At 37.8% G+C, this 18,461-nt stretch overlaps 4 protein-coding genes across 4 annotated transcripts; all 4 read right to left on the bottom strand.

Annotated features, from left to right (window-relative positions):
* Positions 1 to 837: 837 nt before the first annotated feature.
* Positions 838 to 1,799, bottom strand: LOC108958495 (probable 2-oxoglutarate-dependent dioxygenase AOP1.2). Its single transcript, XM_018870727.2, has 2 exons — positions 1,479 to 1,799; positions 838 to 1,080 (listed from the first exon to the last, which is right to left on the bottom strand). The coding sequence occupies exons 1-2, from the start codon at positions 1,797 to 1,799 to the stop codon at positions 838 to 840; spliced, it is 564 nt and encodes a 187-aa protein (XP_018726272.2).
* Positions 1,800 to 2,088: 289 nt separating this feature from the next.
* LOC104439090 (probable 2-oxoglutarate-dependent dioxygenase AOP1.2) lies at positions 2,089 to 2,574 on the bottom strand. The gene has a single exon (XM_010052209.1). The coding sequence runs from the start codon at positions 2,572 to 2,574 to the stop codon at positions 2,089 to 2,091; it is 486 nt and encodes a 161-aa protein (XP_010050511.1).
* A 9,742-nt stretch (positions 2,575 to 12,316) lies between these two features.
* Positions 12,317 to 13,824, bottom strand: LOC120291257 (probable 2-oxoglutarate-dependent dioxygenase AOP1.2). The gene is made up of 2 exons (XM_039308380.1): positions 13,750 to 13,824; positions 12,317 to 12,633 (listed from the first exon to the last, which is right to left on the bottom strand). Exons 1-2 carry the CDS (start codon positions 13,768 to 13,770, stop codon positions 12,385 to 12,387), a joined length of 270 nt encoding a protein of 89 aa, XP_039164314.1. The 5' UTR covers positions 13,771 to 13,824; the 3' UTR covers positions 12,317 to 12,384.
* Positions 13,825 to 13,841: 17 nt separating this feature from the next.
* LOC104439088 (probable 2-oxoglutarate-dependent dioxygenase AOP1.2) lies at positions 13,842 to 14,584 on the bottom strand. Its single transcript, XM_039309345.1, has 3 exons — positions 14,211 to 14,584; positions 13,934 to 14,071; positions 13,842 to 13,851 (listed from the first exon to the last, which is right to left on the bottom strand). The coding sequence occupies exons 1-3, from the start codon at positions 14,582 to 14,584 to the stop codon at positions 13,842 to 13,844; spliced, it is 522 nt and encodes a 173-aa protein (XP_039165279.1).
* Between the last annotated feature and the right edge of the window lie 3,877 nt (positions 14,585 to 18,461).

Raw genomic sequence — 18,461 nt, 5'->3', positions numbered from 1 at the left:
TATAAGTCTTTTCACATTTTGTCAATTAAGTCTATCGATTAATTTTGGTAGAAAATTGTTGATGTGGACATCAACTATCTTAGGTGGCACAGCCGGCACTAACATGAACATTTTCAATAATATTTTGATATATTTTTTATTTGTTTTAATTTTTATTATTTTTCCTTTTTCTTTTCTTATTTTCTCTTTACTTTGTTAATGACTTAGGGCTAGGACGCCCTCACTAGCACTAGGCAAGGCCATTGTGGGCCCTTACCAACTAGGCAAGGGCCCTACGTTTAAAAAAAATGATAATAAGTAAGAAAAGAAAAGAAAGGGAACACATTTAAATATATATATATATATGAATAAAAATATATAATAGTTCAATTTTTTTTTTTTTTTTGGAATAATAGTTCAATTCACGAGTCAACCTTATTTCATTTACGCAAGAACCTCTTTTTCTTTGTAAATTTTTGTTAGCCGTAGAATGCTTTTTGCTGCTAATGGGAAATAATTAAAGAGTTCTTTTCCTTAGAAAATAAAAAGAAAGAGAATTTCTTCATGAACAACCATTTTTTTTTGTCATTTTCTTTTACAATATTTGCTTGCTAGAAGTAATCCCATCATCAACAGCCTGAAGCACATATCGCTCCAAGGATCTGCAATTGGGTCAGATGATTATGACCTAAACAAGCTCCAAAAGGGAAAGAAATGGAAACCTGATATGCTTCTCACATATTGAGCGACCGTCCACTCAATTAATTATTGACGACAGTAAAACATATGCCTTAAGACTTGACTCGCAATTTATTGATAGGGCGAAAGGACACGTGATGCTTCGAAAGCACTGCGATTTTAAACTTTGTAAAAGGTATCCATCGCCGAAGCTCCCATTAGGCCCTCTTTGGTCTTGTAGATGCGGGAGAGACCGGCAATATCGAAGGGCTTAAAAAGCAAAGGGTGTTGGTCATCCACATGCTCATCAGGACATTGAACGGTGCCTTGATTGGAAGAGAAGAGTCCTATGGAGTATCGTAGTTCGTGCCCGCTTATCTTTACACGGTGACAAGGGCTGTGTATTCTCCCATTGCTCCATCCCTGCGTGCAACAACGATAAAGGGAGAGGCACGCAATGATTAAGGTCAATTATTCATAAGATTATAATTCTAAAGAGACTTAAAATCTTGACTTCTTTTGACTGATCACACAAGATCCACATGCTTAGGTTATATCCAACGAGCATCTATCTCACCACAAGCTAACATCAATCTAGTCATATCAATATGCATTCAACCATTCGAATCTATGGTTCACATGACAACCAGTCGATAAGAATTTCACAAAGACACAGTATAAATATCGTAATTCTAGCTATTGCCGGATGTGATGATCAACACTAGAAATGTAAACAATAATTTGCAATTGATATGCAAAGTCATGGTGCCCGAATTCTTTCGAACCAAATTCAATAGAGAGAGGGGAATGGGGGGACTCACGTAGAATGACTCCCCACTGATGACAACGAAAGAGGAAGCGGAGGAAAAGGCGACCTCGATCCAGCGTCCGTCCTTAGTCTGCACTTCCAATCCGTTCACATGATTTTGGTGAAGTATGGTCACGAAGTTCGTGTCCCGATGGCACGAAGTATCAGCCTTCTTGGACTCCTCAGTCGCAGAAGCTGCATATCTCATGACGCGCAAATTGTACTTGACCGACTTCGCTAGTGAATCCAAATACTTGTCTACGCCAAGGCTTCCCAAAACCAGCTTCTTCACCAGTGAATCCAACTCCGAAACCATCGGAACATACATATTCATTGTCTCACTGCTTGGTCATAAAAAAAAAAAAAAAATAAAAAAACACGTCGAAAGTCCAGTTTCCATAAATAATGGGTGTGGATTGGGATCTTCATCTTATGTGTGTTTTTATGTACACCGCATCTCTGTGATATTTAGTACTGTAAGATGTTTCATTTTAGTTTTTCTTCTTGCATCGAAGTTATTGAAATTCAAATTTGCGTCATCAGTGATTTATTTGATAAACATTAATCTCTTAACACTTCCTTAATGGGAACGGATAATAATATCATCTGTAATAAAAAATGGATTACCAAAATCTTGTGTTTCCCTCCGGCCACATGAGATCCGCTAATCTTTCAATCGAGCCAGAGTTAGGGGTGTCGCCAATTCCAAATGCCTCGTAGAGAGGAAGATTCTCAAGGTAGCCGAGCAACGGCTTAGTTGGCTCGTCAAACCGGCGCTTCACGTCAGTCGGAAGTTCAAACAATCTCTCCAGTTCTTGGAACACATCATTGTGAAGCTTCAAGGTCATTTTATCACACAAAGCTTCGAAGCAACCGAATTCTTCAAGGGCTTGTCGGACTTCACTTTGCGAGGAGTCCCATGGACCTGTCCCAGGCTTTGAGCAGTCTAACTTGGAGAGATCTATCAGGGGAAGCTTCAGTGTTGAAATAGGGCTCATGATCAATTTCTCTCTTTCTGGTACTTTTTCTGAAACCTTTCTCCTGTTTTTTTCTTGGGGTGGTTCTCTGCTGGATTTATAGGGCTTGGGCATCCTCGTACTATCCGCCATAGTAATTTTAAAGTCACGACTGAATATGTTGATGGATTAAGATTTGGCTTTCTTTTTCTGATCTTCTTAGGTTAAAGAGATTATACTTCTGCCGCACCCCATCAACAAGAAAATGGTGAGAGAGAGACTTTGGTGAAGATGTTTGCTGATGCAAGTAAGTAAAGGAATTAGAATACGGCGATGAAAGCAAGAAAAGGAATCGTCAAGTTCAAATTGAATTTGGAGATGAGTTAGACGTTGGTGGACGGTCGGGTCTCGGTGAAGAAGCGGAGAAAGTGACGGAGAACGGGATGCAGCGATGGACCCAAGGAAAAGGAAAGAGATGATGGTTTTCTTTCGTCAGTCCTGAAGGAGAATCCCCGGAAAATGTCAGAAAACTCTAATCCATTCGCCAGCTAGCAAGTTCGTCAAGAAAAGATTGAGACATGGGGCTCGTCAATGACTAGCCATAATCTTTCCTTAACAAAGGTAAAAGGGGAATATGAAAAAGTTAGCGAGGTCAAGATGGAAGAAAACAGGTCATTAAAATCTCTAGAGATAGCATTCTAAAATTGCTGACCTATCTTGGGCTTTTAGCCTTCCCAAGGCTAACTTTCACCCCAAAATCTCTTGAGAATGACCACTAGACATCCCAAAATTTCTCAATGGAGCTCTGGGGTCTCAAGGGGTTTTCAAAATGTTAAACCAAATACACTTCAATATCTTTCATTCTTATTGCTCAAAATACTTTTAAAAATCCCTCAAACTCCTCTTGTTTGCTCTAATGTATGACAATTGAGTAGATTTCCACCACTTATACAAAATAGGAAATTCCTTTTAGTCCAGTTAAATTAGGAATCCAACTCCAACATAGAAATATTTTAATCATTTCTTGCTTGTTCAAACATAAAATCATACGCCTTATATGGATGTGGAATTTCTACTTGGATCAGATTTCTTTTACAAAGTTAACTCTAGATGTATACTTAACGAGAGAATTATCAAAAAAAAATTAAACATATTGCATTTATACTAATTTAGTAAAAAATAATCTAATTGTGCCAATTAAGTTCTACACTTTTTATATTTTACCAATTAAATTCATCTGATTAATTTTCATAAGAAATTGCTAATGTGGATACGGCATTATACTTGGCATAGTTAGCATTAACGTGGATATATTCAATAACGTTTTTATATTTTTTTAATTGTTTATTATTTTGAATTCTAGTTATTTTTTTCCCATTTCTTTTCTTTTCTTTACTTTAATTTTTTTGTAACCTAGGGTCAGGAAACCCTGGCCAACACTGGGTAAACCGCCATAGGCCCTCTCCAGCCGGATGAGGGTCCACCAACGATCCTTGCTGGCTCTAAGTTAAAAATAAAGAAGTAAAGAAAAGAAAAGTTAAAAAATAATTGATATTAAAATAATATTAAAATATATAAAAGTTCAATTCACGAGCCAATCTTATTTCATTTACGCAAAAACCTCTTTTCCTTTGTAATTTTTTGTAAGTAGTAGAATGCTCTTTGCAGCTAGTGGGAAATAAATAAAGACATATTTTCCTTAGAAGAGAGAAAAGAAAGAAAATTTCTTCCTGAACATCCATTTTTTTGTCATTTTCTTTTACGATACTGGTTCAAATGATCATAGCCTAAACAAGCTCCAAAAGGGGAAAGAAAGGGAAGCCAAATATGCTTCTCAAATACTGAGCGACCGTCCACTCATTTGATTATTTAATGATGGTAAAACATATGCCTTAAGACTTGACTCGCAATTGGTTGATGAGCTGAAGGGACACACAATGCTTCGAAAGCACCTGTATTTCAAATTCTGTAAAAAGTATCCATCGCCCAAGCTCCATTTTGGCTCTCTGCGGTCTTGTAGATGCGGGAGAGACCAACAATGTCAAAGGGCTTAAAAAGCAAAGGGTGTTGGTCGTCCACAAGCTCATCAGGACACTGAATCGTGTCTTGAACAAAAGAAAAGAACCCTATGGAATATCTTGGCTCATGCCCGGTCAACATTACACGATGACAAGGGCTGTATAATCTCCCATTGCTCCATCCCTGCGTTCAAAAGATAAAATGGGTGTCTCACATGATGAAGGTCAATTATTCCAAAGATTATATCAGACGAGACGTCTATCTCACTGTGAGCTTGCATCAATCTCGTCATATCAATACGCATTCAATCATTCGAGTCTATGGTTCACATGGTGTAAGGCCAACAAGAATATCACAAAGAAACCAGCTTTAATGCCGTGATTCTAGCTATTGTGAGAAGTGATGATCAATACTAGAAATATAAACAATAATTTACAGTTGATGTGCAAAGTCATGTGGCCGAATTCTTGTCCGATGCTCTGAGAAAGAGAGGGAGGTGGGGGGACTCACGTAGAATGACTTCCCAGCGAGGACAATGAAAGAGGAAGCTGAGGAAGGGGCGACCTCGATCCAACGTCCATCCTTGGTTTGCACCTCCAATCCGTTGACATGATTTTGGTGAATTATGCTCAGGAAGTTCACGTCGCGATGGCAAATTGCCCCGAGCGTCTTGGACTCCTCAGTCCCAGGAGCTGCATATCTCGTGAGACGGAGATTGTATCCAACCGACTTGTCCAGCGATTCAACATACTTGTCTACACCCAAGCTTCCCAAAACCAGCTAGAATACCAGAGAAAGTAATCCAATAACAACTTGTTTGTATTTATTATATATTTTAGATATTTTAGCATTTTGGTTATATTAGTACAATCTACTATTTAATAAAATTTCATAAAGAATGATGGGAGGAGAAGAAAAAAAAAAGAAGAAATTAATTAATTAAAGAGAGGAAAATAAAATAAAGCAAAAGTGTTACGAGAGATTTTTACCATCTCCATTTATAAAATTTTTGGTTTTTTTTTTACTAATATGTCATTTATATCAAATAATGTACATGATATAATGTGAATATATTCGACTTTATTACTACAATCATCAAACAATGAGTAAGATATATCAAAATCCTCTAGATTTTATATCATATCCTATCCGGTCCTATCCTGATTAAAAATCCGAATAACCAAACGTAGCCTTACTATATTCGAGTTTTCTCTAGCTAGTTGAAGATTTATTTTATTTTTTGTCAAATAGCGAGTGGAGTTGTAAACAACAAAAGTGAATTACTTGGTAGGGCTCAAACCGTGGCAAAGGTATTTTGAGCCGAATACTACGAGGAATTTGAGGCTTCATTCGTTTCGCGGAAAATGTGGCGTTTTTGGAAAATATTTTCCAGGAAGTCATTTTTCAGGAAAATGTAATTATTTTCCAGTATTTGGATGAAACCTGAAAATAAAGTGAAAAATATTTGTCGATGTTCAATAAGGAAAATCTTTTCCTCCATATACTCTTTTTCATTTATTTTATTTTTTAAAATGAATTTTTCATAATTTTAAAAATTTTATTTTTAATTATTTTTAATTTTTAAAATCTATTATTAATTTTTTTCTTTTTCTTTTCTTTTATTTTTCTTTGTTTTCTATCTCCTTCTTTTTTGGCCGGTTGCCGGCCACGGAGAATGGCCATCAACAAGCCTCAAGCTCACCGACGAGCACGAGGCTCACCGGCCACGAGAGAATTGGCAAGCGTAAGTGTTGAGCTCAAGGCTCGCCGGATCGACGAGCACAAGCTTGAGATTGACGAGCTCGAGGTTCGCTGGCAACAACCAGTGCCTAGCCAAGAAAGAAGAGGATGAGAAACAAATAAAACAAGAAAAGTAAAAGAAAGTAAAAGAAAAGAAATAGAAAAGAAATAGAAAAGAAAAGGAAATTAAAAAATAATTCGAATTAAAAAGAAAATTAAAATTAAAAAATAATTCAAATAAAAAAAAAAAAAAAAAAAAAGAAGAAAGGGGATGAGGAAGTGAGGATTTGTACAGGTGTGAGAAGAGAGATCAAGTGAGGAAAATGTTTTCAACTTTAAAAAGTGGAAAACATTTTCCCCTACTTTAGAAAACTTTTTTCCTTCCATGGAAAATATTTTCCTCAAGGAATTCATTTTCCGTGAAATGGACGCTGGAAAATGTTTTCTCGGGATTTACTTTTTACGAAATGAACGGAGTCTAAATATTAATTTCTAGTAATATAAGAAAGATACATGAGGTCATTTGAGTTATTTAAAGATTTTTTGAGACGCCGAGGAATTTTTTAAGGCTAAAACCCCAAGCCATACGCAGAAAGCTGGACAAAACCAATTCCTCGCTACTTTTATAATAGGAACCGAATCTTCTCAATTGATGATGACCTACAGTCTATTTTTATCACTAGTAACGAGCATCAACGATCTTATTAAGCTCTTGGGAAATTAGAGGGATGATCAATTTATATACTTACAATACCCTAAATATTACCAAATTGATTATTAAGTGATGCCACATAAAACACATTTGAGCATTTAGAACAAGTGGCTATATTTCCGTAATGCGTGATTGTACACTTACAGTGATTTGTCGAATTTACAAATACCCTATCACATCTATCTAAAAATGAGATAATTATTCAAAAAATCCTAAATATATTGTATGACAGCTAATTCAGTCATAAACCTTTCAATTATACTAATTTAGTTCAAAACATTTTGATGATTTACTAATTTAATTTTTTCGGCTAATTTTGGCAAGAAACCGCTAACATGGCAATGTAGTTAGCATTGATTATCCTATATGATAAGGCCGACATTTATGTGAATAATTTTTCCATTTTTAAAATTTTTCTGAATTATTATAATTTTTTAATTATTTTCTTTCCTTTTCTTCTTCCTCTGCTAATTGCCAAGCCTCAACAATGCCCAGCATCCAGCCACAAGCGAGGGGCACCAAGGTTGGTGAACTGGCAAGGGTCAAGCCTTGCTAGCCTCGAGCAAGGCTCACCCTCACCTTTGGTCGATCGCTGACCAATCCCGAGGCTTGACAACCAACAAAAGAAGAAAGGGAAAAAAAAGTTACAAAAATTATTAACGTCAGCACCAGTCGTGCCATACTAAAAAGGCCAACATCCACAGTAGTTATTTCAGGTCAATTGGCTGAAATGACTAAGTTGGTAAATTGTTAAAAATTTTAGAACTTAATCACACAATTGAAATGTTTGAGGCTAAGGTAGTCATTGTATAATAGGTTTAAGACTTTTGGAATAACTCCCCCTTCCCCAAGCACGATAGGTGAGATGTTTGTCCAATAAGGAATCAAAGACAATTTTATTATTCCATTTTCACCACAACAAAGAAACATTTTATTTTATTTTTTGTGTTGAAAGACTTCTCAAAGAGTCAATAAGTGTCAAAAAAAAAAAAAACTTTTGATAAAAAAAATTACCAATCACCAAATTTTCTGATAACTTGTTGATAAATCACTACCTCTTTTACAAGATTAGAATTCTTTTTTTTGTAGATTATAGGTTAGTAATTTTTTTTTTAATATCTTACTAAATTTTGCTTAACTTCCTTACCAATGTCTTGAATTTAGCGACTCTCATATAAGCTTACCATTTTTTTTGTTGGAATGATTGACTAAATTTTTTTTTTATTAAATTACCAACTCCTTTTGGGCTGCATAAGTTCATTTGAGTTAGTTACCAACTATTATTTGATTTTTTTTTAATATGTCAACTCTTTTTATTATTTACCAACTTTTATTTGTCTTTCGTACAACGCCCTAAATTGATCATTTGAGTGCTTACCAACGTTTATTTAATTCTTTTTTTTTTTAATTTGTGAACTTTTTCTCTGGATTTATTAACTTCTATTTTCCTTGCTTACTAACTACTTAGAATTACCAACCTTAATCAGAGTGATTACCAACTAAACCCCGATGGTTCTTTGGTTTTTTTTCCTTCTGTAATTACCAATTTCTCTTAACTATCATAAAAAGTTCTCCTCTTTTAAAAAATACGAACGCCTCAAATTTATCAAAATAAATTTAAGGACACACGGTGGTTCAAAAGCACAAAACAAATCTCTCCACGCGAATGGGAGATTTTAAATTCTTTAAAAGTTATCAATTGCAGAAGCTCCATTTTAGCCCTCTTTGGTCTTGCTGATGCTGGAGAGGCCTGCTAGGATTCTTTAAGAATCAAATCATCTAGTAAATCGGACATGCATACACACCACGCAAGGATTCATGCTATCATGTTATCTAGCGACATATCATCACACGAACTTTGCCACATAATATCATCACATGACACAATCTTCATCACATTACATAGAACGTCGTCACAGGATATGACCTGTCCTCACTTGGTACATCACATATGCCATATGATCATGTAGATATAAACATATTCTCTATATACAAACACACAGGGTACAAGCACTCCGTGCTAGACATACACACTCACAAATAATGACACTTCGATAAAGCAAGAGTAGCATCCGATAACTCTTTCACTAATAATAGCGTAGCGTTCATAAAAATAACAATTAGCCTTGTTCAAGCACCAAAAAACGTCTTAAGGTCGATTCGTCCTTGAGTTCTTGCTTTGTTTCGTGGAGTCGGAGCAGACCGACTTCGTCGAAAGGCTTGAAGAGCAAGGAGTGTTGCTCGTCCACCAGCTCCTGCGGGCACTTGACCACTCCTCTTATGAACGAGAACGAGCCGATCGAATACCTCGCTTCGTTCCCATTGATCATCACTCGGTGTCTGGGGCAGTGCACTCGGCCATTGCTCCATCCCTAGCCAACGATTCGTTTCAAATAAATTCATTATTAGCATTATCTACAAGACATTTTTAGGTAGATATACTTTGTCTCATAGTTAAGGAAAATTATCAAGAAAAAAAACAAATATTAAACCTATTGCAATTGTACCAATTTAATCCTAAACCCATTCTTTTTGCCAATTCAGTTCTAAATATTTGGCATTTGTGCCAACTCAATCTATCTAACCAAATTTGGTTGGCTAGCACGAACATGGACGCAAGCCAGCATCGACCATCCGGCCGCCGCTGACACGGCATTTTTTTAATAATATTTTATTTTATTCGAATTTTTTATTAATTTTGTTATATTTTCTTTTCTTTTTCTTTTTTAATTTTCTTCATATTGTTCTTCTTCTTCCCACAACCTCACGCAGATGTAGGTGAGGTGATCTGCGCAAGGGCAACCTCACCATGGCCTCACCGGACGGGGGTGAAGGCGGCCTTGCATGCAATTGCGAGGTCATGGCCACCTTCACCTACGGCCTCCAAGCCTTTGTGAGGCGCAACTACCTCAAATTGACGTTGAAGTGTGGCGACTAGGCTCAAGCAAGCCCAACAACCATTGGGGGAGAGAGAGAGAGAGAGAGTACCTGAGACAAAGGGGGAGGACTGTGAGGCACCTCATAAAGGCCAGGGGGCCGCAAGGACTTCATTGGAGGCAAGTGAAGGTGGCCATGGCCTCACAACCGTGGGCGAGGCCATGGCGAGCCTACCCTCGCGTAGATCTAGGTGAGGCTGCCTGTAACCCCTAACCTTCCTAGATTTGGGCAAGGCTCAATGAGGGCCCGTGACCCTCACCAGCGGCCATCAAGGGCTTCACAGTCCTCACCCAGTGGCCAAGGAGACTCACAAGATCCTCACCGACCACTAGGGTAGGGGGGGAAGAAGAAAAATAGTACGAAGAAAAGGAAAAAAATTCAAAAAAAAATTATTAAAAAATTGCCATGTCATCGTCGATCGGATGGTCAGTGACGGCCAGCATCCACGTCACTGCTAGCCAATTAAATTTAGCTAGATAGATTGAATTAACACAAATGTAAAAGGTTTAAATTAAATTGACTAAAAAAAAATTTGTTTACGACTGAATTTGCACAATTAGAATACATTTAGAACTTTTTTGGTCAAATATATCATTTGAGCAAAGCCAATACTTAAACTTATTATTTGATCGCTTTCTTCCACAACAAAGCAGTGTTTGACTTCTAGTAAGTAATAATTAAGTTATGAAGCCCAGCTCAGAAATTGTATTTCCAATTGAAAAATCATCTGATGAATGTGTTTCAAGCAACAATCCCCAAGTGACACCTACCCAAGGTTTTAATAAAGTGCGTTAATTATATCCGAGGAGATTAATCGCAAAGCAATACATGTCAACTCTAACAAACATGGCGACTAAGACTTCGTGTCTTGAGGAACACGAGGCTACAAAATTCAACTTAAAGCTTAAAATATTAGATAAAAACATTGTTTGATATTATAGTATTCCCGCACTAATATTTGAGATCATGACATCTTGCTCTAACGCCGTATGCAATTTCATGGGTCTGTCAATTGGTTGATCTTTCACCAACAATGATATCCGTAGTTAGCTGACATGCCAATTGACTAATCAACAACAACTTAATTTACAGAAACAAGCTTTTTAAGTGCCAAATAATAATTTTGTCAATTTCAATACCATATTGGCAAGAAAAGTGTTTAAAAAGTCTTTAACATTTTGTATTTGTGCCAATTTAGTCAGAAACCTTTTATTAGCGTCAATTTAGTTATAAAATTTTTCACTTAGTGCCAATTCAATCATTTACGGCTAAGTTTGACTGGATTTTGCTAATTGGGCACCGGTCGGCATGCCAAGGACAATTTTTAATAATATATTAATATTTTTGAATTTTTCATTTTCTTTTTTTTCTTTTTCTTTTTATTTTTCTTTGTTTTTTTTATTTTTTCCTTCTCATCCTCCTTCCTCTAGCTAGTCACCAGACCTTGGCGACCGGCCAGAGGTGATGGCCAGCAAGGCTTGACCCTCACCAAATCCGACGAGGGCAAGCCTCACCGCCCAGCATGAGATCACCCTCGCCAATGGCCGACAAGGTTGAGGTCGGCTTTGGCCGATCGGCGAGGTCGACGGCGGTTGGAGGAAGGAGAAGAAGAAGGAAAACAAAAAAACAAAAATAAAAAAACAAAAAAGAGAGGAAAAGGAAAAGGAAAAAATTCAAAAATATTTAAATATTATTAAAAATTATCAATGTTAGTACTGATCATGTCATGTCAGTTGGCCGGCATCAAATTAGTAAAATCCGGTCAAAATTAGCTGGAAATGACTTGACACTAAATGAAAAAGTTTAGGAATAAATTGACACCAACAAAAGGCTTAGGACTAAATTGGCGCAAATGCAAAAGGTTTAAAACTTTTTTTAACACTTTTCTCCCATATTCGCAATGGCTAAATATAATGTGGAGCGGACTAGATTGTTTAGTTTGAGCACGGTATGTATTTACTATGGCTATAGCCAACGAATAAGTTGATTAAACTCTACTCCTATAATCAATCGTGTATCCCTTCCTTCATTGACTTTAATATGATATTGGCTTTTTCATAGCCATTGTCGCTGTCTAAAATCGCGTTTGGAACGTGGCCTTCTTTTGAAGGTAGAAAAGTGATATAATTATATGCAATGAATCTATATTGAATAACCATTACGTACATTTGAATAACCATTATTGTAAAGGGATAAATGCATTAAAACTTTTAAACTTTGTCACAAAAGTACATTTGAATCCTAAAAATTTCAAAAAGTGCAATTAAATCATAAAATTTTAAGACTTTTAATACACTTATTCCTAGTATGTTTTTATTATGTGACGTCGACAAAAGGTCAAAATTTCTATTTCAAGGATAAAGGAATTTTAACCATGGATGTACATAGATAGGTCATCCGCTAAATCTCGCGATTATTAATTTTATTATCAGATGACATGGGGAGAGAAAGGTTGTCGTTTTGGGGGATGGGGATTGGAGAAAAACAACGATCGCCAACATCAAATTAAAGGCTTTATAAAGGGTTTGGAATAATAATCTGAAGAAAGATCACGTTCAATTAGAAACGCTATAAAAGGTTTTGAGAGCGGAAGCTCCGTTCCGTCCCTCCGGCGTGGCGAAGATGCGGACGAGGTCCTCAGGGTCGAAGGGCTTGAAAAGCAAAGGGTGTTGCTCGTCCACGAGCTCGTCGGGGCACCGAACGGTTCCTTCGACGCCGGAGAAGATCCCGATGGAGAGCCTGGCCTCGTGCCCGCGCATCATCACACGGTGTCGAGGACAGTATAATCTTCCGTTGCTCCATCCCTAAGAAAAGACCATGAAAGAGGTCACAGCTGAGGTGAAAGTTATACATACAGCCGTGCATGCATCTCTTAATCAAGGAGATTATTGCATGAATTTTAATCAGGGTAAACATCTTGTGTACTCTTATTACTACACAACTCACCTGTCTTAAGGATAATTGTCCAAAAATCTCAACTTATTTTATTGCGATCAATTCAATCATAAATCATTTTTTCCTTTGCCAATTATTTTATTTTCCAAAATTTTGGCACTTTTTCCCCCTCTTTCTTTTCTTTTCTTTTCTTTTTCTTTTTTTTCTTTTTTTGCTACTTCCCTCTGCTGGTCGACGAGGCCTCAACAATGGCCACTAGAGGTCGCCACCATATAGCGAAGGTTGCCCTCGCCTATGGACAATGACGGGCAAATAATAGGGAAAGAGAAAAAAAAATTAGAAAATTGATTTGAGGGACACTCTTGGCAAATCATCAAAAGGTTTAGGATTAAATTGGTCAAATTGAAAAGTTTAGTATTGATAGTGTAATAAATTTAAGACTTTTCTCATAATTTTTCTCTGTTAGGTAATTACAATTTGAAAATATTGACAAATTATCCAAATCAAGCATCATGCATATGGATTGTTGAGAATCACACGAGAACCCAAAATAAAGGCACAAATCTATTTCAAAGGGCAATTTGCAATTACTTACTGTTCAGTTTTTTAAGCATCCTGGTGGTTAGTGGAAAGTTGTGAATTTCTAAAATCACTTATAAATTTAATGATAGAAGAAACTAATGTTAGGTAAACAAAGACTTTAAAGGAATGAGCAATCAACACAAATTGATTGGTCCAAGAAAAATATAGCTCACAAATTAGTTATAAAATTATATAGCACGCGCACCTCCGGCATAAAGAAAATTTCATACAAACAACCTTGATATGAGGATTATAATTATCTACTCTGTCAAATCCTCTCAAATCGATTGTGTATAAAATCTCTTACGTAGTATTTTTCTTTAGAATATGCTTTAATGGTTTAGAAAAAATTTATAGTTTTTGCATATCCACTTCTTTTAATCTTATTTTGAAAAAGGTAGGATATAATGAAGATATTATTAGAGAGAGAGAGAGGGACTCACATGGAATGACTCTCCAAGCATGACGATAGTAGAGGAAGCCGAAGGCGCGACTTTAATCCAGTCTCCATGCTTCGTCTCCACTTCCAATCCGTTCACGTGATTCTGCTGCAACATGGTCACGGAGTTCGGGTCGTAATGAATTATGCCACCGGGCCGAACCTCCTGCACCTCCGGCGCTCCGTACCTCAGGAGGCGAAGGGAATGTACCGTCGACGCGGCGTGCGAGTCGAGATAGCGCTCAACGCCAAAGCTTCGGAACACCATCTTCTGGATCGTGTAGTCTAACTCGGACAGCCTCCTCACGTACGTGTTCAGCAGCTCGCTGCAAGCGATTCAGAGAGGCGAATTCACCAAGTTTTTTTTGTAATTGAAGTTCTTCACGATGAACAATTTTCGACAGAACGTAAATGACTCGAGCATGGCCGATGGAAGTTCGCGAATGTAATTCGCGCCGTACGTACCAGAATTTGGCGTTCTCCTCTGGCCACAGGAGACCGGCCATGCGTTCGATCGCGCCGGAGTTCAGGGCCTCGCGCATCCCCATGGTCTCCGGGTTAGGAGGGAGGTTAGCAAGGTAGCCATCGTACGGCCTCGTCGGGTCGACGAACCGGCGCTTAGTCTCGGCCGGAAGACCGAACATCTCCTCCATCTGATGGAAGACCTCGTCATGAAGCTCCTCGGTGACCTTGTCGTACAGAGCCAAGAAGCAGCCATACTCTTCGAGCGCTCGCCGGACAGCATCTTGGACGGAATCCCAGCCGCCGCTTCCAGGCTCCGAATCGCCCACTCCGGAAAAATCTATGGAGGGAAGCTCGAGCGCCGGACCTGAACCCATGCCGAAGCCTTCGTTTTTTCTTGCGAGACTTCGATCCTCGGCGATCGTTTCCCTCAGTTTCTTAGTTTCTGCCGGATTAAAAGGGCCATGCCATGACTTAGAGTGCAAAAATGCAAAGAACATGAAGCTTTCTTGAAAAGCACTTGTATATATATGCACGACTTGGCATATTGCGAATGTCATTAAAGCTCCGTTCATTTTATGGAAAATATTTTTTGGAAAAAGATTTTCCGTATTTGCCGGCGTTCGTTTTATGAAAAATGAATTCCTTGGGGAAAATATTTTCCATGAAAAGAAAAAAAAAAAAAATCTTCTAAATTAGACTCCGTTTGTTTCGCGAAAAATAATTTCTAGGAAAACGTTTTCCGGATTTTCCGGCATTTGTTTCACTGAAAATAAATTCTTTAGGGAAAATGTTTTTCATAAAAGGAAAAAAATCTTCTAAACTAGGGAAAATGTTTTCCACTTTTGAAAAGTGAAAAACATTTTCTCACTTTCATCATCCCCTGTAAATCATCACTTCATCATCCCCTTTCTTCTTCTTCTTTTCTCTTTTTATTCGAATTATTTTTAATTTTCCTTTTTTTTAATTCGTTAAAAAATAAAATAAAAAATAAAAAGAGGAAAGGATGGGCTTACGCCCATCTATTGGCCTAGCCCAACTGGAGGTCTTCCTCAACCTCTAGCCGAGTCCCGAATTTCCTGCAAACCAAGTCGGACGACCCGGTTTCGACCCGAAACTCCAAAAACACAAATTAACTTGATTTGATGAAATTTCTCCATGAGACTTGCATATAACATCAATATAATTGACTAGATTGAATTAAACAAATAACAAATAAGAAAATCTTCATATTCAAGCTTCAAAGTTTTGGATCTAAACCTTCCATGGCCGAATTTCGAATTTCTTAAATTTAAGCCCTAAAAACTTACTTTAATGCAACAGAATGATGCTAATATATATACATAACAATACCCATTCAACAATTTACAACGAACATCAATCAATTGCAAATAATTTGGAAATTTTGGAACTTTTTCATGTATAAACTCTAGAATTTCAAATTTAAAATTCTCTCTCAATTCTCAACGAAATTATACAAATTATATATGGTTGGAAAGATCTCAACATGTAGAACGAAAGCCCTATAGTTTCAGGATCAATCGAGCAAAAATTCCACATGAAAAAATGATGCCCATATTTGGCTCAAAGAGGAAAATTTTGAATTTTTCCATTAAAAATAATGGATTCTACAATCATATATGATTTGCTTTGATACCACATGTAGAAAATTATTCACATAATTTAACTCATTAATCAAGAAGAATTGAATCCATATGTGACTGTAAAACACCGAGATCAATAAGCACAATGGAATTAAAGCGTACCTGTTTGAGCCATCACTTCACTTGAAAAAAAAAATAGATCAACCTGATAATTGAGATCTATTGGAATGTCAGATCTTTCTCTCTATAACCTATTTCAGTATAACAGCTTTCAATGGGATCAAAGCAACTGATAGATATAACATACTCTTTTATAGGCTAGAGAGGGGACCTAGCAAACCCTAATCAACAACGTGTCAATTGGGCCCTTCCCCTTATGGGCTTCCAAAAAATACAATTGCATACACTTTGCTGCTTAACTAGGCCTATTATTAATAGATGCCAATGCTCAATTCAATCATATCACTGTTGGGTTCAACAAATAATGAAATATCCATTAACCCGATTATTTAAAATAGAAAATTAATTAATTAATATAAGTCCATATTATAGAAAATTTCCAACAATTGCATTACCGCACCGATCGATGTATCCATAAGGCATGCTAACTATATCTGGGGAAATCAATTGCATCGCCGATACGTATTGCATCGAATTGGTACAATGACCAACGCCTCAAGTCTCAAGAAAAAATGTGACTACAAATTCAATTATCAGTATCAACTCCGAATTGACGTCTAAATGTTCTAGATATTAATCTCAGACAAAAAAGGCGAAAAAGGGGCTTTCCAAAGATTTGAGATAATCACTTCTTACTCTAATATCATATAAAATTTTGTAAGGTCTTCAAAAATGACAGTCCTCAAGGTTAGCCAATGTGCCAATTGACTGATTAACGAAAATATTATTTGCAGAACAAGCCTTTTAGAAGCCAAATAATAATTTTACTGATTTTATTACTTTATTTGTCACGGCTATATACTAATTTAAAGTGGAATGGATTGTATAGTTGACCACGTTATGTATTTATTATGGTTATAGCTAGCGAATAGCTTAATTAAACTACACCCCTAGAGGCTAGAATCATTTTAATTACCTCCTCCATTGACTTAAATATGATATTGGCCTTCATGGGCAATTGTCGAATTGTTTACTATTGTGTTTAGAATGTGGCCTTTCCATTATAGGTAGAAAATCGGATCTAAGTGTACGTAAATTCAAGTAATGTCTGTATCATTGCAATTGAGCATGCAATTAGTGTGTTTTATATGTCAACATATATGTTACATAGGCCTAACAAGCATGCACGACATAAAACATGTTGTGGTATGTTATATTTCACGATCTAAGATTAGAACATTCTATAACATTAGTATGAAACATGCCGTACTATTTATCGTGCTAGGATTGAACCTGTGCAATGCACAAGATATCGAGCAAAATACCGAGAACTAAGCAATAATCATTATCTTAATTTCTACTATTTTTTTTTTAGAGATATGGAAAAGCACATGATATAATGCAAGTTAAGTAGTAATTCATCTTGTTTGATGACTGTTGACACCTAATTTATATTTTCAAGCACATATATATATATATATATATATCTATATAATTGATTTTAACAACAATAAAAAAGCCGTGGGGGTCTGGTCGGGCCGAATCCAGCCTTGGCCCGACCCTTCTTCTTCTTCTTCTTTTCCCCGCATCAGCCTTCAACCGTCCCCTCTCTTTTCCTTTTTCTTTTTTCTTTTCCCCTCGCACAGCCCAGCCCTTTTTTTTTCCTTTCGGCTGACCCGTGCCTCTGCCTTCTCCTTCAGCTGTCTTCGCACGGGGAACCGGCAAAGGCAAAAAACAGAGCCGACAAAAGGATCTCGGCGACTACGAGGGGGCAGTAGGATTATGTGGGGCGGGGGGTGGGGCAGCGCAATCCACAAGCGGGTAGGCTAGCAACGAGTTAGTTGATCGAATGAAGCCACGTGCGCGAGCCAAGCGAAGAAAAGAGAGGATAAAGTAAAGAAAGAAAAAGGGGGAGGAGAGAGTGCGACAAAGGGGGAGAGACGAGAGAGTGGGATAGTCGTTGGAGATCAGCCAAGGAGTAAGGACCCCTCGGGACGCCTCGCCACCGCCGAAGAGCCATTCATTCGTTGCCGACCGCAGCCGTCTTCCTCGAAACCAAATTGGCCTTTTATCGAACACTTGGCACGCAACATTTGAAGTTGAGCTGGCCGGAGCTCGTTCCGTCCGTTTCAGGCGAACTCCGGCCTCCCTAGGTCCTCCACCGTGTCTCTGTTTGTTGTTGGTTGATTGCTAAGAGTTCAAAGTCCGCCTTGAGTCTCGATTGGACCTGAGGCTTCTTGGTCTGTGCACGTATGCCACCTGCTTGACGAAATGCTCGAGTGAGCTCCACCTCCCCAGCTCCTCCGCATAGAGCCCAGCTAGGATTTTGGCCACGGAGGGCCGCCGTCGTTTGCCCGGAAGTCGGTCTGCGTCCCGCCCAACCAAGGCAGCACGTCGCGACCCCAGCCAGGGACTGCTTGTACCCTTTTCTCTTGCCTTCTTCTTTGTTTCCCCCGAACAGCCGCTGAACGGGTGGTCACGGGCCAACAAAGTCTTCGACTAACACCTCGCCGCTTTTGGTGGAGCCCCG

This window comes from Eucalyptus grandis, chromosome 3 (assembly GCF_016545825.1).
Source record: "Eucalyptus grandis isolate ANBG69807.140 chromosome 3, ASM1654582v1, whole genome shotgun sequence".
In the NCBI taxonomy this organism is placed as follows: domain Eukaryota; kingdom Viridiplantae; phylum Streptophyta; class Magnoliopsida; order Myrtales; family Myrtaceae; genus Eucalyptus; species Eucalyptus grandis.
The sequence above is the reverse complement of the archived record's forward strand: the minus strand, read 5'-3'. Positions and strand labels throughout refer to the sequence as shown.